At 36.6% G+C, this 24,545-nt stretch overlaps 1 protein-coding gene across 3 annotated transcripts; it reads right to left on the minus strand.

The window, feature by feature from the left end:
• Positions 1–281: 281 nt before the first annotated feature.
• Positions 282–17,928, minus strand: LOC105042311 (F-box/kelch-repeat protein SKIP30). 3 transcript variants are annotated; one of them, XM_029263716.2, is made up of 3 exons: positions 17,772–17,928; positions 2,395–2,494; positions 282–1,705 (listed from the first exon to the last, which is right to left on the minus strand). In XM_029263716.2, exon 3 carries the CDS (start codon positions 1,644–1,646, stop codon positions 603–605), a length of 1,044 nt encoding a protein of 347 aa, XP_029119549.1. In that variant the 5' UTR covers positions 1,647–1,705; positions 2,395–2,494; positions 17,772–17,928; the 3' UTR covers positions 282–602. The 3 variants fall into 3 exon arrangements, with proteins under 3 accessions (XP_029119549.1, XP_073109704.1, XP_010917766.1); XM_073253603.1 differs by lacking the exons at positions 2,395–2,494; positions 17,772–17,928 and adding exons at positions 15,649–15,818; positions 15,903–16,135; XM_010919464.4 differs by lacking the exon at positions 2,395–2,494.
• Between the last annotated feature and the right edge of the window lie 6,617 nt (positions 17,929–24,545).

The raw sequence follows: 24,545 nt of genomic DNA on the forward strand, positions 1-24,545 counted from the left end.
TGGGACAAGTCCTTTACCCAAAAAAAAAAAAACTATGGGACAAGTCATCCATGCATATCTGCTCAGCCAACCCAATGTTCTGTTCATGTTCTCAAATTAGAAGATATGATCAGCAGGAGTTAATTTTGGAAAATATAGCATCCACTTGGGCATTTCAAAGAACCCATAATCCCTAAAACTACCGGTCTAGACAACCAGACTTACTTCAAAATAACAGAGGGATAAACAAGTCCATTTTTCCAACAGAATGCTCACAAGGTTGCATCACAGACAGATGAAAATAAAGGCACAAACCTTTCCATTAGTTCTTGCAGTCAAAGCTTATAGTTTGTTGTATACCCAACAATAGAGGTGTATATGATGATTCACAATGCGCCACAATAACAGATCACCTGTCTCATTGGGCCTGCATGGCCCTAGCTTTCCATCCCTTTTAACGCTAAAACAGCTCCTCTCAAAGCTATTACAATAATACAACATGGAAACAAAGGAGCCCGGAGAAATAAGAAGGACAATCTCTAACAAATAATAAGCTCCCTGTCTTCTCATCCTCAAATAAAAGAGAAGCACCTCTCACCAATAAGAATCCCACCATGCAGAATCTAAATCCTCAGCAAAGCACACCCCAGAATGCTCCCACAGCAATGGGTCATGGGTGACACCGGGCGCCAGTTTGGCCTCTCACTCCTCACATTAAGAACATCTACATCAGACAGCTGCTTGATACATTGATTCCTTGGGCCAGGTCCAATCACTCCACCAATGACATAAATGTCATCTCCCACTCCAATCATACCAAACCCAATCCGGCTCTGGAACTCTGATGCAGATGATACCACCTCATCAGGCACATTCTCTGCTGGCTGCTTCGAAATGCAGCTGTTGCTCAACACATACAGCTCCCCATGGACCACTGCCATTGGACCCTGGAGCCAACCATAATCCTCGACAGCCCATTGCTGCCCATCATCCTCCAATATCTGAACAGTTGATAGCCCTTTGTGCAAGACATGCATCTTCCCTCCAATAACAACCCCAGAGCAAGCAGAGGTATGGGTATGGCGGAGATCTGGAAGGGGTTCCCATACATCTGCCTCAGGATCATAAATCTCAGCCTTCGATATCGATTTCCTGCAATTTGTGAAGCCACCTGCTACAATGATCTTACCATTCAATGTGCAACATGCAAACATGGCACGGTGTACGAGCATTGGAGCCCGTTGTGTCCATTCACGACGGAGCGGGTCATAGGACCAAACTTCATTGCTGGCAAAGATCCCATCATGGTCTCCAGTCAATGGGTCGACATCGTCACTGCCACCACCAATCACAAAGAGCTTCCCAGCAACAGAGGCCACACCAAAACGAGCAAGATGCCTGATTTCTGATGGCATGACAGGAAGAGTCATCCAACAGTCTCTAATAGGATCATAGAGCTGCCAGATGTTTTCAGGCTCAAATGCCAAGACACAAAGCAGTTCTTCTGAAGCACTGACCTCACAGCGAGCCTTAAAGAGCTCGGGGCTACGAAGGGTAGCTTTCCACGAGCGACAAACTAGCTGTAGCGTGGAATGGAAGCAGAAAGGCACACGTGCAAGGCACTGGATGGCAACTTCATCAGGGAGACCATCAATCAGGCGAGACATAATGCCCTAATCATTCAGATGATGCATCATGATAAGTTCGTCTTTCCAAAGTGCACAACCTGAAAGATCAGTTATTGCTCATCAATGTAAAGACAGATAAAACAAGAAAGAGCAGTAGTCATTCTTTATACTCAGAAAGACTGGTCTCCAACCTTACAAAGAGAACAACAACAGAAATCAAGAAAGGAAAGCAAAAAAAACCGACTCCAATACAAATCCACTCCCGTTTGCCTCACACAAAGGTGGACCTGCCATAGCCAAAACTTATATAGGATCATATGCATTTTAGATCCTCCCATAACAAGGCTTTGACGATCTTTCCTTATCTCCCAACGAAAAACATCAAGTTGCAGTCTTCCAATTCTTGTTAACCTATAGGGTGCAATGCTTAGTTCTGCACAAGAAGCCCATCAAGGGCATTCTTTCTGTTGGATTAAGCATAAGTTATAGGCATTTGCAAAAAGTGAGTTCATAGTTTTAAAATAAAGGTAAAGTTTCACAAGGGCATACTGGGAACTACCTAGGCCAGACTCCTACCAAAAAAATTCCAATTATCTAAAACAAGCAACAAATTGAAAACTGAAGCATCAGAAATACTACATAATGCTGTTTCTCAAATCCCCAAAAACAGAATATAGAAAATTGCTCATGTAAACCTGATCAGAGATGAGCATTTAAGGCATGTTTAAACTTGCATTAGCCTCAATTAGCCTGAAAAATACAATCTACTCGAATTGCAAAACAATACTCAGGGTGCCAGCTGGTAGAGTTGGTAAAGTTGCTGGCTGTTGGATATCAGTGACCAGGGCTTGATCCCCCCTTTAAATTCTGCCAGGCTTCCTCCCATCCTAGAGGAGTGCAGGAGAATACTCATGAAGCTAGCACAGTATTTATGCAATATGTTGCATATTGAAAGCATTATTCGAATTGGTCAAAATAGGAAATTTTATGCAATTTATATAATCATCAAATTGTTTAATATCAGATTAAAAGAATTTTACTCATAAAAGCTATTCTAAATTTGATTTGTTTTTTTCTCTTTTATTATGTCAATACAAACTATTTGACAATCAACCAATTGTATAAAACTAGTAATATCTTGACTTTCAATTGTCATTAGCCTGAACAGAGTAATTGTTACATGTACAATGTGTGCAGTAACTGTCACACAATGTTAATAGTTGACCTGTGCTAACTGAAACTAGCATCACAATATTAAACCAGGTATGTCATTCAAATCTCAATCATTGACATGCACTAACTGTCACATCTACACTTAAAACTTTCTATTAGATACAACTTGCTTCCACTAGATAATTGTGAATATTGTAAGCAATTTTATCTAACATGATTCATACTAGATGTCAAACTAACACTTCAAGTCCTACAGAAAAAAACTAAGACTCCAACAGAGACTACAACTGCCACCCCATTTCACATGAATCTGTCATGGTTGCATGGATATGAACCAAAATCATCTTACATAAGACTGCAGATAGGAAGAGCAGCTGGAAATGATAACTGATCATAATCTAGACAAACATTCGATGCAAATTAGCATAACCTTTTTCTTGTGATTGGCAATACATGGCTTCCACTTTATGCCCTACTAATTTATCTTGCTCCCATTATTCTGAATAGAGGCCCCGAGGAAGGAAGAAAGAAACTTCATGGTTGCACCTTGAACAACCTCATTATTCATGTGAACATCATTTGATGATTGTTCTCCCTCAAAATTAAAAACATCAAATTGGAGTTCATGAAAGAATAACACTCCCATTAGGATGTGTTGACCTTGATATAAGGAATTGCATAGCAGCATAGCTCTTTGCTACCATAGAATTTTACTAGAACATAGACCTAAAAACAATCCAAATCTTTAACTTTGATAGACCAAATCAAATTATCTTAAACAAATTAAAGAAATAAGTAAAAAATTATTGATCTTGTGTATGATTCCCAACGGCCTGTTTAAAATAGACAACCATGGTGCACAGAACTCCCAATAGCTTCATCTCATCAAGCTAACAAAACAATCCAGTAACACTATAACAATGAACTAGTTACAACCTTTAAATTTAGCTTGTAGTTAGATCCAGTTTTATGTTTAGGCAGAATAAAAAGCCCAATTCAATTCCTTGCTAACTAATTAGAGTTATTCAGGTATATCCAATCCATACTTGTACATGAAACTGCTAGCAAAATTTAAATAGTGAAGTCATTCATAGGGGAGAAAGGGAAACCACAAAAAAAAATCTTCAAATGAAGAATCAACAATTTTCATCGAGTAGATCTAGTCATCTAATCGGAGCTACATCATATACAATCATGGTTCATTGAACCCAATGGAACCGCCCAACTTGAGACATACCAAACCATACCAACGGCCAATCGAGATCGTTCCGGCTTGCAAAATGAGACACCAACAAGGATGGGAGAGAGAGAAGGAAAGAGAGGAAAAGAGAGAGGTGGGGGGGGAGGGAAAGGGCGAGGAGGCTGTCAGAGGGCCATCGAGGCTGCCCGAGCTCCACCCTCCGAAAAGAGGAATAAAGAGGGAGGGAGGAAAGGAGAGGGAGAGGACAGGGAGGCCAGCATAGCCATCAAAGGATCGTAGATGGCTGGACCTCCCTCCTTGACTTCCTACAAATCGAAATAGGAGTGCTCACCCCCTATTTCAATCGAAAAATTTAATATTTGTTTGCCGACTCATAATGAAGATTGGCAATCCTGTTTCGATCAAAAATAAAACTTCTTGGTCGAAACAAGAGCAAGCGCCCCTATTTCGATATGCAAGAAATCAGGGAGAGAGGTCCGACCATCCGTGGCCCTTCGACGGCCACCACTGGCCCCTCTCTCTCCCCCCTTCCTCTCTCGATTCTTCTTCTTCCCCACTCCGGTCATCCAAGGGCCCAATGGACTCCCCGAGCTCTCTCTCTCTCTTCCTCTCTCTAATTCTCTCTCTATAGTGTTGGTTCAGGCCTGACACAGAATGACAGATGGGACACTGAACCATGCCACTAGCACACCAATATGGGCTCCGGTACCGGCACAACCAATCTAGTATACAATAGAAACACCCTTGGCGTATATTACTTTTAGAGGATATTCTGTTTTAATAACACATGATTGGGGACAAGCTAATAGTTAGAATCTATGTTACCCTAACACCTGCATGCAAATCCAAAAATTCATTTGGGATGTGTATCCAAATTGGATGTGTTAGACTCTTGAAGTACTCAACTTACAGCTTTAAAGATTGGTTGCGAGTTGGAGTCTTTCAACAATGAGCTTGACTGTCCACTTAGAAATTACAAAACAGTGTTTGCTCTTTTTAAAGAATTGGTCAATGACATTGGTAATGAAATAACTTTGAAAAATATTATTTTGCTTATATTCTTTAAGTCAATTGGGAACTTTGTATGAAAAACATGTATATTAAAGGACCTTAACAAACAATATCATTTTTTTTTTTAAATGTTTCAAACAAATGATATTTACATGTATAAATACATACTTTTCGTTAAAATTATATCTTCTCTTATGTATCCTTGTATATTTTCTTTTTCCTCTTCCCAAGTATGATACTTGAATATACATCTAGGTTTTACTGTATTATTTGTGCCCATGAAAAACTAATTGGAATTATGGAACAAGTTTTGGGAAATAAAGGCCCAAGTACTAGCCAAACCAAAATAAAGAACATTACTCTATAAAAATGTGAGAGCAGCCAAGGATGAAGGTAGAACGAGGACCCCCCAAACTAGTAGTTCTATCTTTTTTTGATTGAATCTACAAATCAGAAGTACGTAAACATAAACAAAAATGTACCTGTTAGAACAAAAGCAAGGTATGTGAGTAGCAATATCAATACATGTATCATATAACAGAACCTAATGCTACAAAACACTTAAAGAACCTTTGTTTTTTTTTTTTTTTTTAAGAAGAATTAAAGAACCAAACTTGGCTAGAGCAATATGTTAGGAAGTAAAAATGGTCAAGGAGTCATAGCATAAGTTTACCAAATATAAGGATATTAAGGTGGATGTGTGATAAAACTAAAACAAAAGCCAAAAAAATTAGTACCATAAAGGACAGTTTTATGTGCAATAATAGGGGATATAGGGATGAAAAACCATATAAGATGGATCTCAGGCATTTACTACTTGCGCATTGGGAAAGTCTTACAAATAAAGTAGGAAGTATCTTTGTATTTGCAAAGGCTTAGCCATGCTAGGAACTGATGTTCAAGTAAAATAGAGAGGAAACCTTGAACTGAGGGTATAAGACTCACTTCGTTGAGGCCATTATGAATCTTCTATTCATGGGAGGGCTGAAATCGGATCGGATGTGGACCGGATACCAATATATCCATATCCATATTTGTTTGTTTTGATGAATACAAATAGGGATATGGATATTAGTCGCATGCACTAATTCATATCCATATTTGTTCTAAATGGATACGGATACAAATCAAATACTGGAAGTATGAATATAAATATGGATATAAATCAAATAATTAAACTTTATGACCGAACCAAACATATTACTGAATAGATGATAAATCAAGTTAGGAGCATGTTAATATGGTTGTATGTGTCCCTTAAAAGTTAATGAGTGCTATATAAAATTAAATATGATTATGGGGAGAATCAAAAATTTGGATATGGATTGGATAGTTGTTTATCCATATCAATTTTTTTTATGGATATGGATACAAATATGAATATTAATCGGATGCTCAAATTTCTATCCATATTTGGATAGATTCGGATATGAAAATATTGACTAAGAAACCTCTCGTTTCCAAATTCAACTAGAACATCTAGCCATGGGATGCCATACTAGCCGATTTCTGATGCATACCAGGCATACCATACCATACTGGCACCAAACAAACACATGGTACAAGGACCATACCAAGTGCCGATATGCCGAACTGATCCCCTTACCGGATGTACCGACATTGTACCAAGATATTACCAATACAAGATCCAATACCAAGACAGTAAATCTTGCTCTAGATAATGATATCATGTCCTAGAGAACAAAATCATTTATATTCTAAAAGATAGTAGCTGCATAAGCCATGATATTCTAGGAAAAAAGGAGTGACAAACAGTAAGAGTTTGTTTAGGTTTCTGGAATAAGCAAACAAACCAGCAAAGTCATCTGATGTAGTTCTCTTATGATAAAAGCAACATGCCCATCAATGCATCATCATAAATTGTGATTACCTAAAACCAATCAAACTCTAACAAATTTCTCTCGAATGTACTATTTCAAGGCATAGCTTTAACTTTTGATCGAGAAATGGTATGTCACATATGACATATCGAATTCAATAACCATAAGCTAAGCATGCAAACTCAAAGAAGGATCAACATGCTTGTCTTTTTCCATCTTTAAACTCTGTCAATCTAGAAGATCCTTAAGGATCGCTTGCTGGTTGTTTGATATTAAACTACAGCAATAAGATTTCCCTACTCCCAATCGACTTCTAAAGCAGCAGCCTCCCTTCATGAAAGCCACCTTAGCCAAGAATATGTCAGCAATTCTTCAAGGGTTAACATATTAAGACTCAAATTTCAGCTAATCATGACTTGATCCATCACACTAACTCATAATGGAAGAATTGCTTCTTTTTTGTTCAAGATAAAGACCTGATAATAGCTGCTAAAGCAGAATATTGTCCAAAAGTTAATACCAGAGAAATATTATTACAGAAATAGAAAGATACAAATTGGTTCTGTAACTAATAAGTTCTGGAATAAAAGCTTTGGATGTGCATGTTTGAGAAACTTCAGGCCAACACAAAGTGAATGGAATGCACTCTGAGCAAGGGCATACATGGAATTAGCCAATTAGGTATGTTAAAATCAGCAGTTAGGCCATTGGAGTGTTTGATTCAATGTTGGATCACTATTTTAAACAATGGGAGGATAATTGAAGAATTTTTCTTCTCAATAGAATTGAAGTGGGAAAAATTAGAGAGATGTTCTTTAGGAGACACAAAATTGTCTTATTTGGATAGCACCTACTAGATGTACAAGATAACAATGGAGAGTAGCAATGTCATAAGCAAGGTTTGCTGCATTGGTCCATACCATAGTGGCACCGAACCAGTACACAGTCTTGTACCATACCAATACTCAATATGTCTCGTCGTCTCGTACCGACTGCATACCGACACTATAATAAGATAGTACCGATATGGGGTTTGGTACCGAGGCAAGGAACCTTGGTCATAAAGATCATATTACTGGGCCAAAAGGTGCATGAATGTGAAGTCAGAGTAACAAAGATTACAAACTTGAGATAGAGGCTAGACTAAATGCAGAATTGCATCTACAAAGAATGATGAGGGGGGATAACCATTTGAAACAGTGACATAAAGATGTTGTCAAAAAAAAAGAATTTAAATACATGTTGACGTATGTACAGGAAAGAAAACAAAAGAACAATTTGGAAAGGTTTACAATAACAAGAACTTAAGTTGATTGAGATGAATGGTCATAAAGGATTTTTACAGTGATTGCCAAATAGCTGGCATTATGTGTATTAGCTCCTAATTGTCATCAAGTTCTAATTGAACCTCTACATGATTCATTGCTTATGCTTTATATGTAAGTACAAGTCATACTGCACCCTTCCAGTGTGAAACCGGCAATGATCAGGTGCCAGGATGCTGAAAGTCATACTAGCACATACCAGTCATACCACTCTCTACTGGTACGTACTGGTGTATCCTGGTAGTACCATAAGCTTTCAGTTTCAGTACATACCATCGGTACTGATAATCTGATACCATACTATCTCATGGAAAAATGGCATGGGATCCAATACCGATATTTAAAACCTTGTTTGAAACTATTCTGTTTTGAGTTTATAATTTGTGAGGGTCATGAAAGGAACCATCGCTACAGCTCCATATAAATCAAATTTATTTCTTTTAGGCAAATAAAGAAACAAAATATAGTTTCATAAAGCCCTTATTAGACTTTTCTACTAATTGCATTTTCAAGATCTTATGAAAGTAACCAGCCTTATGCATAAAACATCTTTACAATCATCCTATTAGTTGAAGGAACAAATATATTTGTCTTAACATGAACAGAAAAATGACCTAAAACCTAATGGTTGCATGTGATGCAATTAGTTGGTTAAGGTAGTATGTCAATGCCCTGATACAAGCGCTACTAAAGAATTGTTCACCATATTAACATTATAGGCAAAGATTTTATGAAACATATTTTCTAAAAATCTAGATTAACATGGATGGTGGTATAATAAAGAGTAGACACTTGATCATTAAAAGCATCATTTGACTTGCCCAAGCTTATCAATATCCTAATCATTTAGGATAAGCCATAATTAGTAATGACATCAACGACATAGGACACAACTTTAGTCCACAAACTATAATGAGATCCCTTCTATGGTATTAATATTACAATTTTAATAGATCTCAACCCTCAGATGATAAAAACCAAATCATTATATAATGTCCAAAAGATGCTAAATCACACATTATGTGCATAGGTCATATATTGAGAAAAAACAATAAATGGGTTCTAGGCTATTCTTCTTTAAACCAGTTCAAACCTGGTTTTAGTTCACCATCAAGTCTCAAGATTCATTGAGTTTTGAACTAGTTTAAACAATTTCAACTGAGAGATATGTCTTTCATTCCATGAGAAACAATATGCTTTTTATGGATTTAAGCATACAAATATTGCCAAAAGAACCTACTAGACTTTTTGACTGGCTGATTACTTGTCCTAAGTTGCATCAATCAAAAGTCAAGTATGTTTAACTTCCTTATAACAATTTATGGAACCAAGGATCCATTGAGGTTCAGTATGTTTGGGGTTATTGCATGGTAGATGTATCATCTTGTACTGGTATGTAATAAATGGTTTTGATTTAACAAAATATGTTATAACTTACATTAGTCAACAGTAGTCTTGTCAACAAGTCAGTTTATTGAATAGAGTCAAATCCAAATTGACTTGATTAGGCAGAGTATGGGTTACAAATTCTACTCAAATAGCCAAACATTCACCTAACCAAATTATCCAACTTACTATTCAAGACAACCTTGGTTTGCGTCAACCCAACCCAAACATTATCCACAAACAATAGGTTTTATATAATATAATGATATTATATAGATTGTTAAATAATATTATGATATTATATCTAATGTCCTATCTCAGAGCCAAATTCCACCTTTGTCCCTTAGCCCAATTTGGCACCTCGTTCTATTTGCCTCCAGCTCCTACTTGCCAAACCAATGACTCACATTAATAGTGAAATATGCTCTTTTCATTCTCCTCTCTCCATAACCTTCCACTGTTCCTCATCCTCACTCTTACTGTTCAGTGACACTCCACCCTTTCCCGAATTTCTCTACACATCCAAACCATGCAAATCATCGCCTCAGCCACCAGCACCCCACCACCTCATCCCCAACCTTATTGCCCCACCCATTCTCTCTAAGCCCCACTATCCCCATCTCTCATCCACCCACACCCTCCCCAACACCCAATTCTGCCGTTATGGCCACAGCCTCATGTAAACCTAACAGTCACCTCCATGCCTCTTTCACACCATTAACCCCTTTCTCACCAGACCATCTCCCCCACACGTACTGCCACCATGGCACGTAAATCCTAATGCTGATCTCAGTTATTCATCCTCCCAAATAGAAGATTGGGAAACTAACATTAGGATGTCAGGTACCTAGATATTGACCAGGTTTGTGTTTCCCTGCATGTTTAGCCTGACTTACCAAGTTCTCAAGTCAGGTATTTAGCTCTCATGTCAGATTTGGTTAACCCCAACCTGAGTTGAAATTGACCTGTTTACAAGCCTAGTAAATACAGAATGATGTGCCGCTGTTTGGATGATTCAAACATTTGTGGTCAGCTCAAGATTTTAAGCTTAATCACCCATATAGCATCCTATTATATAATAATTAAAACCCTAAGAATAAACTAAACACCATTTTTTTATGTTTTTTGCATAAAGCAAGATCATTGAACTCTTCTTACCAGTCAGCATGCCTGATTAGTCATCCATGCAGGACATGCTATGGTTAATCTAAGTGGTTCTTACTATTATGATTGATAAAGATTTCCCCCAACCATATGTTTTGTTTGAGCAACTAAAGAATTTGCTTGATATTCTAATACTTTTAGAAAATAGACATAACACATTCTGTAAATATATGTTAATATTCAAGATGGTAACTTATCCTAAGAAAAAGATAGCTATCTAAAGAATTGGCATAAGAAATAGCCACCCATCTAGCCTTCTATCTACCTATTCCGACATACAAACATAGACATGAATACATCAATTCACATCCACAAACATAGGGAGCAAAATATTTTCGTGGAACATTGTCCTCTAAATTGTAGAGGATTAACCACTCATACCACTTTTTAAAACTGCCATACTTCAGTCATGCAACTTTGCTAACTTTGTACCCTTCAAAGGCTAGACTAACATATTTTAGACTTATTTTTCCTACTTTACACCTTCTGGCTTGTCACAATCCCCTACCTCCTCACCTATCTTCTGCACCAAAATCGAAATGAATGGAAGATGCCTCTGGAACGTCGTTTTTTATCGGCTTTTCGGAAAGGGCGGGGACTCAACAATGCTTTCCTGCGGAATGAAAGGCCTAAAACGCAGACCGAAGAAGCAGGTCTCGGCATAGAAAACCGCTACGCTAATGACGTGGGGCTTAGCCCTAGCGAGAGAATATCATCAAAGGAGGGATCAGCCTTGGGTCATTAACGAAAGCCGAGGTTTGCTAATGCGCATTCTCAAAACGTTCTTTCATTCAATCCACTTGATATAAATTTCATGCCCCTCCGGGGAGGAAAAACTTAATGTGGCCGATTTACCCTCTTTTGCAATTAGTTTCGCTACAGCACCTGCTGCTCTAGCTAATTGTCCACCCTTTCCAAAGGTTTGTTCCCGTCCCTTGTTTTTCCATTTATCCTGTTGCTTTCTGGACTCGTCCATTAAGCCGGACTCTGGATCAGAAAAAAATCGGTCCGGATCTACTGCGGGAATGATTTGGAAGATCCAAAACTAAAAACAGCGGTATTTGCTAGCAACAACATAATGGAGGCAGTTAATCAATATAGATTGATCCGAAATCTAATTCAAATCCAATATAGCACCTATGGGTACTGGGCGTCAAATGCAACCCATGCCCAACATCCAGTCAGCTACATCACACTCTTCTGAGTGGAAAAGGTCGAGCTGAGCACGACTAGAAGAACAAAAGATAGGGACTGGCGCGTAGTAGGCTTCCTCAAGAGTCTTGGTTCACGGTTTGAGTCTCCATTCATCGAAGCTTCTGACTCACGCCTCCCGGCCTGGCCTCTCTTGCTACTACCTCTACGATCATTTCCATTCGAGTTAGCTAGAGTGCAGACCAATAATAAATACAGCAAAATGAGCATCGACCCTGGTTTGCTTGCTTCTTGCTCCAGTCTTAGGCCGGGTTTGGACTTTATAGGTTTGTTATCAAAGGTATATTCCTCAGTTAAAGAGAAAGTGGGAAATGAAACTAACCCTTCTTGATCTTGCTTTTGGGCTAGCTTAATTTGAAAGCCCTATCTTTAATAGGCTATACAAGAGAAGCATATCTTGTCTCAGAACTAGGCAACTAATAAGGAATAAAGAAAAAAATAGAAGAGAAGTAAGTTCCTCTTTCTCGTTCGAGGGCAGGAGGACTTGTTTTTCACTATTCTAAGACAGGACTTTCTTACCGCTCTTACCGCTGCTTGAATCCTTCTTTTCTAACCAACCGATGTCGATGTTTCCATAACCCGAGCTCGGAGAAGGAAGAGAGAAGAGGGCCCTATGGAGAATGTGGTCAGAAATCCATAATAGAGTCCGCCCACAACGACCGAATTTTCTGGCTACCCTGTTCAAATCTCCTGATGAGAGAGAATAGCAACAGAGAGCTGCAAAGTATGGATGTTGGTAAAGAGGAAAGGAGAGGAGATGAAAGGTGGCAAAGGACAGAGGGGATGAAGGTTGGGAGAGGCTAAAGGCAATTACTTTTCCCCAAGTGACTGATGCTAAGGGAAATCCAAGTCTCATATTCAAATTCAATCATTACACATTACAAGATTTGAGAGGAGGGACTGCTCACTTTCATTAAGATACAAGTAGTCACTCCAAATATATTTATTGATGTACATATGCACATATGAGCCACTGTTTAATGCCAGTTATCTGTAATTTTAAACTTTTGTCATGCCAATAAATGAAACAAAATTTCACGAATTGCTAATGTGAAAACTGACATGATGGATTTACTAAACTAGAAAACTTTAAGCAGTTATTGAGGAGAAAATCTAAAGGTCTAATTAGATCAATGAATTATTTTCTGATATGTCATGATATATTTATCATTTGATAGATTGACAACAGAGTAACATAATTAGGTGATTACACCTTGCAAAACAGGAAATAACTTAGAACTGAAATAAATACAAATCCTTCTAAAAACAAGTATAATGCCTTTCTTATTTACAAGGAAGGAAGCTTAAACCAAACAACAGATATGATGAAAAAATTGCAAAAAATAGTATCGTATATTTTATAAATAATGATCAACCAACATTCATCATCATAGAAAGGCACAATATCGAGAAACAAAAAGGACCAAGAAAATATCGATCACAAGGGGTGGCAATTCTTGATCCACTTATTACTTGACATAACTGGATTCATTTCAGGACAAGAAATATCTTATCTATTTAATGTCTACTACACCATGATGCAATCAAACTCATCTACCCAATTATGCTAATCTTGTACATTGAAAAATCAACCCAACAGCTAAAATATGAGATTCAAAGCTATTTTCTTAATGAGAGACACCCCTATTTATAATGCTCTATCATTTTGTCCAACCATGTTCTGCCTTGCACTCCATATCTCTCCACTACTTGCCTAAATACCTCTCCCATTTCTAATCTTCACATGAAAAAAAGCAACAACATTATAAGGATGAGTGCATCTTGATTTCCTACCTATCAACCACCCCACCACTCTCTCTCCTCCATCCATCTCGATGTGTAGGTGTGTCAAAACTCAATGACCTCTACCCTTCTTTTCCACAACTTGTCACAGAAAACACTGCCAGATCATGCATAGGTTTTAAATTTTTTTCTCTTTTTCTTTTTTTGAGGAAAGATTAGGAACCCCTAATCACATTCATTAAGACAATGAAAAGATACAGAGTACAATAAAGAAAAGCAAGATAGAAGAGAGAAAGAAAAGAAAAACTGAAAAAGAAAATGGTGGAAAGAAAGGGAAGAAAGCAAAATGAAGAAAGCAACACAAGTAGGCTACGAGTAGCCACCGAAAAAACACCACAATTTCTTCCAATCTACAAGGGGAAGATAAACAAGAGCAGTCTTTTAATAGGAAAGTGATAGTGTCATGAACTTGTTCTTCACATCTAGAAAAGAATCCTCTATTCTTTTTAACCAAAGGGACCAGCATTTGGCAGCTGCAAAGGTGTCAGCCAAGCAGGCTTCAGTTCCTTCCTTATCAATCTAATCCCTCAATCAGTTCAGAAAAGAGTGATGTCACTAGGAAGAGGTTGTAAACAAACCTTGTCAATCAATTCAGACCAGATCAACAGGAAGAAAGTACATTCCAGACTTAGGATTTTTTTTTTTTAATTTTCAAGAGTCCCTTTATCATATAAAAATTCAGATGACAAAATTTCTCAAAATGCAAAAGCAAATTAAGCCTGATTATGGAGTATGTATGCATGTAGTACATGTATGGAGTATGTACTACATGATTATGGAGTATGTAGTACATGTATGTATACATATATCTGATTATGAAGTATGTAGTACATGATTATGGAGTATGTATACATGTTCACTCAGATAAATGACATTCTTCAAGCATGTACTACATGATTTTTTTTTTCTAGCATGTTAGCTATTTGGCTAAAGCTTCTAGGTTAAGATGGGTCTGAAGAAAGTTTTTTTTTCATTTTAAGGGGTTACATCACGATTATTACACATCATGATCTAGTTTTGTTGGAGGAATAGAATTATAGTTGATTAGAAAACCATGGGAGGTAATCTGGTTCAAAATTCCAGGAGTGAAGTGATGGATTGCCCACTTAGTAAGGCAAAGCAAAGTGATTGGCCACTTATGTGAATATTGAGGGCCCCTAAGAGTGGCTAGGGTATCAACTCCTACTTTTATCTGTCTTATAGGTTATTGCGAAGCTCCCTACCATCAAACTTACAGGAAGAGACATTCTAGGGGGTGGTCTATCGGTATGTGCACAGAATCTAATACTATATATTAAGAGATCACAGAGATCAAATGCACAATAATGCAGATATATTCTGTCTTAAGCTTTTCCTTACATTTTTCTTTGTTCCTACTTATCCCTTTTCTTTGCAGAGAAAACCTTTTGTGATAGCTAAGATATTTTGTAGTTTTTCACCAAAACTCTTGAGAAACCAAATTGTCAATTAGCATGAATATGAAACCCAATCATTCTACATTAGTGCATCTAAGAAACAAGATCAATAATTGCAAGCACTTAGCATGCTCTTTAACATAGTGGCTAAACAAATTGTCATAAGAAGCATGGTGAGAGAGTTCAACATCTTGACTGCACTATGAACAAAAAATGCAGAAACAAACCAGCATGAATAGATGGATGGCTCAATCAATCCTCCCTCCGATGATAAAAGAAAAATCTCACCCATTGAATCCAACATGTATAAATCAAAAAGTGCATCCTTTTTGTTGAAGTTAGATAGAAAAAGAACTCTATTGCTTAATGTTCCACTTGATCAGTCAAAATCAGATTAACAGGAACATAAAGATATTTCAACCTAAGGACAGAACCTGGCAGAATTAAGTCATGACATCAATAAGTTGTTCTTAAATTCATAACCAATAGAGGCTGGTTTTCACTTCATACTGTTGTCTGTTTGCGGGGACAGCAATGAAGGTGCTTTGATGACCATGAACAGCAAAATATTGGTTTTGAAGGTAAAGTCAGTATGCACATTTCATACATTTGGAGCAACAGAGCATATCCTTGGAAATCCTTATGACATCACTAAGAACTTCGTAGTGGTTAATTGAAATCTGCAATACATAAATTAATGTTAGATGCAGATTAAAATGAATTGAACTTGTAATTATCAAATTCCATGGAAGATGTGTCCCCACTTTTTCTTAGATTGGTTCTCTTGGAGACAGTAGTACACAGGGCAACTATTGCTCGAGTTGATGATGCAACCTGCTACAAGAAAGCTAAAAAGTGGAATGCACGAATGTGGTAGAGTAGCATTCAGAATGCAAGCAAGTGCATGAATCAGAGGATCTTTCTACCAATTAATAACAACCTAGATTCACAAAGTTCCACTGTTGCAAAGGTGATCTGCTGTTCAGATGTTGAGTACATGATGAAAAACTCCAATCCATATACATGGATCAAAAACTGCAAAGAGAGATTTTCTTCACTTTTTAGCATTCATTTGGTAGATATTCAAACAAGATCAGGGATCATGTTTATTGCTGTATTGCTGCAAATTAAGAAGTTACAGGGTTGTGCAAGCTCCTATATGGTACTACTTGATGCCTCTAATTAATGCTAGAAAAGCAAGTAAAACAATTTGGAGGAGGGTCAAGCAATGTGAGGACAAAAGCATGGAATTTGACATGCTTTCAATGAGGAGACATGGGACATAAAATCAATACCTTTCATACTAGACTTCTGGATGTTGGCTTGAATGGACATAAGAACAAAAATTGTATTGCCGGCCAAAGAAGGAACAAAAATAGAAGACTGGAAGTAATAGACTATTTTCTACATATCTAACTACAGTCCATGCTGCACCTTAACCATTGGGGGTTTGAATTCCATGAATATTGTTTACAAGGAGATCAAAGAAGATGGGTCCTTGAGATTACAAGTTATGTTCCATCACCAATTTACAGTATAAAAATAAAATAACTAGGAAATTCCTTGTGAGATTGTCTATTGCATATTTTCAGGAAAGCTGGTGGAATGACAACGTTTTCAACAAGAGCATTATCAGTTCCACCAAATCAACTGACGACTTATAAAAGGGCAATCATGCAACAAAGGAAAAAGAAGGGGAAAGCAGAGAAAAGTATTCTTAATAAACAATATGGGAACCACAAAAGAAAATTATGTGATAACCTGTGAAAGTTTAAAAGCTTTAATCATCCAATTATGTTGGTTCCCAGTTGAAAGTTCCAGTTTGAGAAGAAAAACTAAAGACCATGAAATGAAAAATCCAATGACTCTTTGAGTAGTTTAATATCATTCAGAATTACAATAAGCATCAACAAAAAGAATAATCATGAATTAACTATTAAACCCAATGTTTTCTAGTTCTTGATATTAAATTCTACCCAACAAAAAAAAAAAAATGCAGATCATGAACGAGTTCTTGAAAAGAAAAATGACAAGATATGGTTCCATAAATTTCTGGACACATTATTCCAAGAATTCCAAGCACGCAGGTCCATTTGGTCAGGAAACAAATGGCATCACATTTCTTAGTTTTGAACAGATATCATATGAAAATTACATCAATTCTATCCCAGCTTCCCTGATTGTAATCTTGATATCTGTACAGATTAAAGACAAACGGCCTTTACCACAAAAAAGAAAAGGACAAACGGCCCGCGTTCCTCAACAATCCCAACTAAAAACGTCCAAATAAAGAAGGCGATCACCAAATTAAACCAAGAAAAGGGAAAAAATCGATAAACGCATCCAACCCAAAACTTATCGCTATGAACAGATTGCACAACCGCACACAAAACCAACTGGTTGAAGCATATTAACATTCTTGCCCACCAAAAAAATCGAGAACCGTATATCTAAGTGGGGCAAGACCCAACTCTAAAACCAACGGCATTCATCAATCTAAGATCTTGACAAGAAATTTCAAATAATCAACGGGAAAATAGGTAAACGACCAAAAATTCAAAATCAAATTAAACATTTCTCTTTCTTCTTTCTCAAAAAGATCTAAAGAAAGGTGGCGAGGTGCGAGATTCTACCTTCGTCGGCGGTGATGTTTGGACGCGATTGAGATTTTGAGAGAGATAGAGAGGAGAAGAGAGAGAAAGAGGAGGCTTCGAACAGCGCCGTGGCGTGGGCAGATGATGTGCTCTTTGGAGACAGAAATGCGCGTCAAGGATTTGGTGTGAGAAATCTCTCGGTGTTGCGTCGGCCCGTCGAGTTCCAGATGAGCGATTACTGTACCTGTGGGGCCTTGAGGTCCACTCTAACGGACGGGTCTGATGCAAGTCAAACGCTTCGTTTGGTCGGGTGGACGGTGGGATCGGGTTGACGTTCGAGATGTCTCATCGCATGAGATTGAACGGTTCTGGCCGTGATAGTGTTTTCTGTACGTTTTGGTGGTCAAATTAGTTGTATATTAGAGTTGATTTTTTCCTTTCTTTACCTTTGTTTTTCTTAGAAATGTCATGATGCCTACGACATCGGTGGACAAAATTTTTCCCCTTTAGCTTGGTTGAAAGGGGGTTGATGCTTGCAATGTTCGCAAGGATTAAACCGGATTTTATTGTTATAAGTTTCCGGACATGTATGAGAGGTTCCAATCTGCATGTGCGTGCTCCCAAATATGCGTATTATACACTTCACATATTTAAAAGAGCTATGAGTTGAGTAAAAACCATTTGCAAGTCATATTGAATCAAAAGAAACCATAAAATAAAATCTAGTCTTTTGACAAATCTGGTTAAAAGTAAAAAAAAAAAGAGATAAAAAAGAAAGAAGCTCGATCAAGCAATCCAAAGAGTAGGATTTTGGTTGTAGCCTGGACTCCAAAATTAGTTCAACTAAATTTTACTCAAGTTGAACAAAAACTTGTACAAATATTTTTTTGACTGATCATATACTACTCTGGTTAGATCAGAAATTTCACCAAACCATGTTTCAATTACACAACCATTGTTTTATTACAATGATTTAATATGTTTGCGTTGTGATTGGATGAAGCAAATTTGAACATGATATGATATTTTAATAGTCATTTCTTTCCACAAGAAGATAGTTATTTCTTTTCCTAGGTAGAAAATAAAAATATAATTCATTTTTATTTTTCAATAAATTTTACATATTCTTATACTATATATTTTTTTTATAATTTTGAAAAAAGATAATATGTAAGTATTTTATATTTATATTGTAACTAAAGAATAGTATAACATATAAATTCACCTGTTATAAAGAATAACATTTAAATGAAATATTATTATGTATATTTTATAAAAAAATCTACTTTTAGGTATTTTGATTGATCATTCATTATATTTTATTTCATTTGGGTGATGTGGCAAATAGGAATTACTATAGTACACAAGGGTCATTAGTGTTGGTTGGGCCTCATGCACTGTTTCATCAATTACCATCTTCAACATCAGATAAGTGAACTAGGCAATGATCTAATAAGTAACCTCTAATACATTATTCTTTTAAGTTTTATAATTTTGTATTTTGAGTATAAATTTTATTAGACCAATTGATAATACAAGCATATCCACATTCAATAACTCTACATCATTGCACCACTGTTATGCCCACCGTCCATCTATAGTCTTCTCTCACCTCCTAACATCTCATCCATTATTCTTTTAAGTTTTATAATTTTATATTTTGAGTATAAATCTTATTAGATCAATTGATGATATGAGCATATCCATATTCAATAACTCTACACCATTGGACCACTATTATGCCCACCATCCATCTATGGTCCTCTCTCTACTCCTAACATCTCATCCATTGTAATCATTCCAATCATGAACCTCTCATTGACCATTATTGTACCGCCTCCTTTAACCCCTCTCCATACCATTTAGAGCCATTCATACGCAATAGCAGCACAACCAATTATCATTATTTTCAATCATTAAGCTCGAGAAACCACCACCACCATAGCTCACTACATGATCTTTTACGGAAAAAAAAATTAGGTTTCAGTAGCAAGGTCAGATTAATTCTAATCTATCTTGAATTATGAATAAAAAAATACCCAGTTTAACCTCTGCATTAGATTGGAATTAAGAAAGGGGGCCTAAAAGCATAGTTCAAATTAACTCCAACACAATGCAATTATAAGACAAACTAATCTAGAAAATTTGTATTCTTGCAAAACATCTATATATTTTTAAGAAGAAATATTATTAGAGTATTCTACTTTCCCTTTTTCCTTTTTAAATATTTGATGAATGGTGTCAAAATTTTTAATCTTTATACTATATATTTTTATTTTTCTCTTGGATAGATTACTTTGAAATTCAAAGTAGAAATTTTATTCTCAGTGTTGTGTCACTTAAAGAGCTTCAATCAACAATTTGCAATTTAAGTGAATGGACACTATAGGGTGAGGAAGCTATTAGGATTAGAAATGAAAGAAGAGGCAAAAAAATTGTAATTTTGCATTATTAGTAGTGGATAAATGCTTTGAATTGAATTAAGGAATCTTGAAGAAGGCCTTGAATATGAGTTTTGTGTGCCCTAATATGAAACATGGCATCTAGCGAGCATATGCAATGTCTATGAGATTAACTCATTAAATTGGTAATCCCTATTGATATTGTTGTGCTAGCATGGTTCCTAGTCATCAATATTATTATTATGTACATGAATACATGTATATTTTATACAAGAATGTAGTACACTAGAATTGTTTAGAAGGGAAGATGAATAGTTGCTGGGGAAGATAAAGAATTGCATAAGAAAATCAAGAGTTGCATAGGAAGATGAAGACATACATGAGAAGATGAAAATTGCATGGAAAGATTGAAAGGTGGAAAATATCTTGAAAATTCGGGTGTCCTTGAAATTTCTAGAAAACTCTTCATTAATGAAGTCAAATAAGCCTAGAAAAGGTCTAGAACTCCCTCCGAGTCCTATATACATCCATAGGAGGTTCACCATATGTAAAGTAGTAAGCTACCAGTTGGGTGTAATAGTATCTCCAAATAGGCTCCTTATATTTTCTACTTATTAAATAAAGTTTGGGTTTTCTTTGCTCCTCCAATTATTCTTCTTGTGTTCCTCTCCTAGTTGGTTCTTCAAATATGATTTTAGGTGTATTATCTGGAATGTCTAAATACACTTTGGAAGTGAACATACTTTCCACATGGTATGAGAGCCTATTTGAGGGCTCAATTATGCTTGTGTGTTATAAGGAGGAGGATCAATAGAAAAACATCTTGGCAGATCAGTTCACATTGCGAAGTTTAGATCCTACCGACAATTTGAAATAATTTGGAATGGAGAAGCTCAATAACACAAACTATCAATATTGGAGGTTTTGCATGATTGGAGATAGGATCTTTGGAAGATTGTTTCTAGAGCAGATCTACAACCGGCAATTGCACCGTCGAATATTAAAGCTTGGTGAAAGGGAGGAATAAGGTGTGCTAAGGCTTTATTCACTTTGGGGGGCTCTATCCATGAAGATTTGATTGATCGAGTTCAAGACATATATTGATGAGCTAGTTGGTGAGATCTTGATGAGCTAGAAATCTCAGAGTTAGATCTTGATGAGCTAGTTGGTGGGGCAAGATTGTGTTGGTTTGTGGTTCAAGTGATAAGAAAAGAGTATATGCTCATAAAATTGATTCTTAGAAGTGGCATATTTTATCTCTTGCCAGTAGAATCACTTTGATTCAATCGATCCTATCATCCACCCCGCTTTATATATTATTTTTTGTGCATATTCTTTTGGTTGTTTTATGTAAAATTAAAAAAAGAGTTTTATGCATTCTTGTGGGGCCATGCGTTTGATCGTCGGGTTTTCTATCTAGGACTGGCAAAATATGATCCAACCCGTATTCGACCCGCCATAAACAGATTTGTGTTTAGGCTAAATGGGTTCGGATCATAAACGGGTCGACCCGTTTAACCCATTTAATAAGTGGGTCGGATATGGATTTTAGATATCTAATCCGTTTAACCCGTTTAATATTTAGATTGGGTTGAGTCAGATAACCTATTTAACTTGTTTAAGCTATTTCTGACTCATTTAACCCAACCTGTTTAACCTATTTAAGACCTATTTAACTTGTTTAAATCATGTTTAATCTGTTTCTGATCTATTAAACTTGATCCGTTTAACTTGTTTAACCCGTTTAACCTGTTTAACCCGTTTAATCTAATTTGACCTATTTAATAAATGGGTTAAATTGGTCGGGTCGGGTTACCTGTTTCATAAACAGGTCGGGCTCAAGTTTGAATTTTTAACACGTTTAATAAACAGATCGGATTTGGGTTGACTATTTTTTGACCCGATCCTTTTATGATCCGACCCGTTTATGATCGAGCCGATCCATTTGCCAACCCTATTTATATCCGATTGCATGAGATTCTATTTGTATGCCTAAAACTTAAGGGAAGCTTGGATTCTCGTCCTTATTGCAATGTAGGGTTCAATGCCTTCAAAAAATTGCTTCTAACTTAATTTTTGACCCTACTTCTCTATGGGCTCTCTTAAACAAGTCTTCTATTTGGAGGAAGCTTTGTGTGGTTGGCCCACAAATCCAATTTCAATTCCAATGATTTTTGGGATCTGGTCAGTCTATCAATGTACTTAATGAATCCTGGATCACTCCTATTCCTCTTCTTGCTTCACCTACTTATGTGAATATGGATGATTTTAATATAGAAATCAAGATAGCTAATTTTATTACAGATGGGAGAATGTGGGATATTGATCGTCTTGTCCATAGTTTTGTTGTTGAGCTTGGTGCTAATATTTCTCCTATAATTATTCCATAGGATGATTGGCAGGATTATTCGATTTGGGCATCTTCTAAGCTCATGAATATATCTTTGAATGATATGTGGTAGTTAAGTCTACCTATTGCCTTGCCTCAACTGCAGGTAAATTTTGGTTGGACTTGGAAATTAAAAATTCCTCTCCAGATTAAAATGTTTCTCTAGAGACTTGTTTGGGAACATTTGCCTTGTAAGGCTATCCTTGCCCATTATCACATTATCCTTTTATAAGAACGATATTATGATTTATGTCCTCAAATTGTGGAAGATTGTGCTCATACTATTATACATTGTGACTTCGCTCGAGCTTGTTGGTAGCAACTTAATCATATGTATCACGTGTCTTATTGTGCAAATTCTCATCCTGATTTGTTTCAATACCTATCAGCACCTACCGTTGAGAATGGATAGAAAGCACTAGTGGCATATGCAATATGGTGCTTATCGCAAGTTCATAATGACAGAATTTTCAATCATACAAATTATATTCCTTTTTATGTTCTTCGACATTTAGCATTTTTTCTATTATCCAATGGCTCTACTGATGTGCAAGTTGTTCCTACTCCATTTCGGCATGAGGGCAGTTTTTCACAGTGCCGACTGCCCTTTAAATAAAGTTGGTTGATGTCTTGGCTACCCCCTCCTAATGGAGTTGTTAAAATCAATTTTGATGCTTCGGTTATGAATGGCAAAGCAGCTATAGGATATGTTATCAGGGATGCGGTCACGCTGTGGGCTGGAGGTAAGTTGTTACAATCAGTTTATGTCCTTTATACAGAGTTAACTGCAGCTTGACTTGGTGTAAGGTTTGTGATGCAATAGTTCCAAGCCACTCATATATGGTTAGAAGGTGACTCGTTTATGGTAATTTCGTAGCTTACTAATCACTCTACACATAGATACTGTCATATTTCTTTATTAGAAGATTTGTGGATCTGGAAAGTATCTGCTATCTCTTTTCAAATTACTCATACTTTTCAAGAGGCTAATCAAGTGGTGGATTATGTGGCTAATAAGGCTTTACAGGGTGATTTTCATGGACTATGGACTCTATAGTTGACCATCAATGCAAGTATTCACTTCAGGAGCACAGTGATGGAATTCGATTTTCTAGATTACTGTTTATTACCTCATTTGCTGTTTTTGTACAGGATATGCAGCCAATATGATGTCTATATACTTAGCTGATTGGCAACTGTCCATCCATGCTTATACGTACTACTTCAGTTTTTCAATGATTTTTTGGTGTTTTGGGATCCTAATGATCAACTGAATTATGTGGTATGGCGATGGTTGCTTTGGCTGGCCTATTTAAGCTGCTTTGCATATGACTTTCCCATCTATTCTTTTGTTAGCTGCCACGTCTTACATGTTCATCTATATACTCATTGTTATGTTACTATTATCATAAATCAAGAGACCTCTGCTTTCACCTTGCTATCCATTTGTGTTGTTTATGCAGCCTTTTTATATATTTGGTGGATTGTTTGATGATTGTTCTAATATCCATATACAAAAATAGCCTCAATGTGGTTATGGCCATTTGCAGGACAAAAAGTTCACAGGGAAGATAGTCTTTATTTTGTAAGGCTGGGAACCAAAAGATGCTTAGTCTCACCGCAAAAAGATATAATAAGTTAGTGGTGAGAAGATAGTTGAGAAAGAGTGTGAAGATAAGAGGGGGCAGCTGACAAAAAGAGGGTTGTATGTAGTTGAAGAATCTAAGATTTTTATAATGCTTCATTTGGAAAAAGAAAAACTTCAAGGGGTTGGGGGTTTTATATATCTAACTGGTTTATTTGTTTTTGTTATGGTTATGGGTCAAAGAGTCAGATAGCTCAGATGGATGATTAACTTATGCCTCCGCACCTGCATATATGTGGAAAAGAAAATTTCGATCCATATAAGCCATACTCTCTCTTAACTTATAATCGATGTGGGACTAAAGATATCATTTTCACACCACAACATAGCATCTAAGTCAAGAGGGAGTGAGCAAGAGGTGTTCTCATAGACGGCAC

Source organism: Elaeis guineensis, chromosome 3, assembly GCF_000442705.2.
Source record: "Elaeis guineensis isolate ETL-2024a chromosome 3, EG11, whole genome shotgun sequence".
In the NCBI taxonomy this organism is placed as follows: Eukaryota; Viridiplantae; Streptophyta; class Magnoliopsida; order Arecales; family Arecaceae; genus Elaeis; species Elaeis guineensis.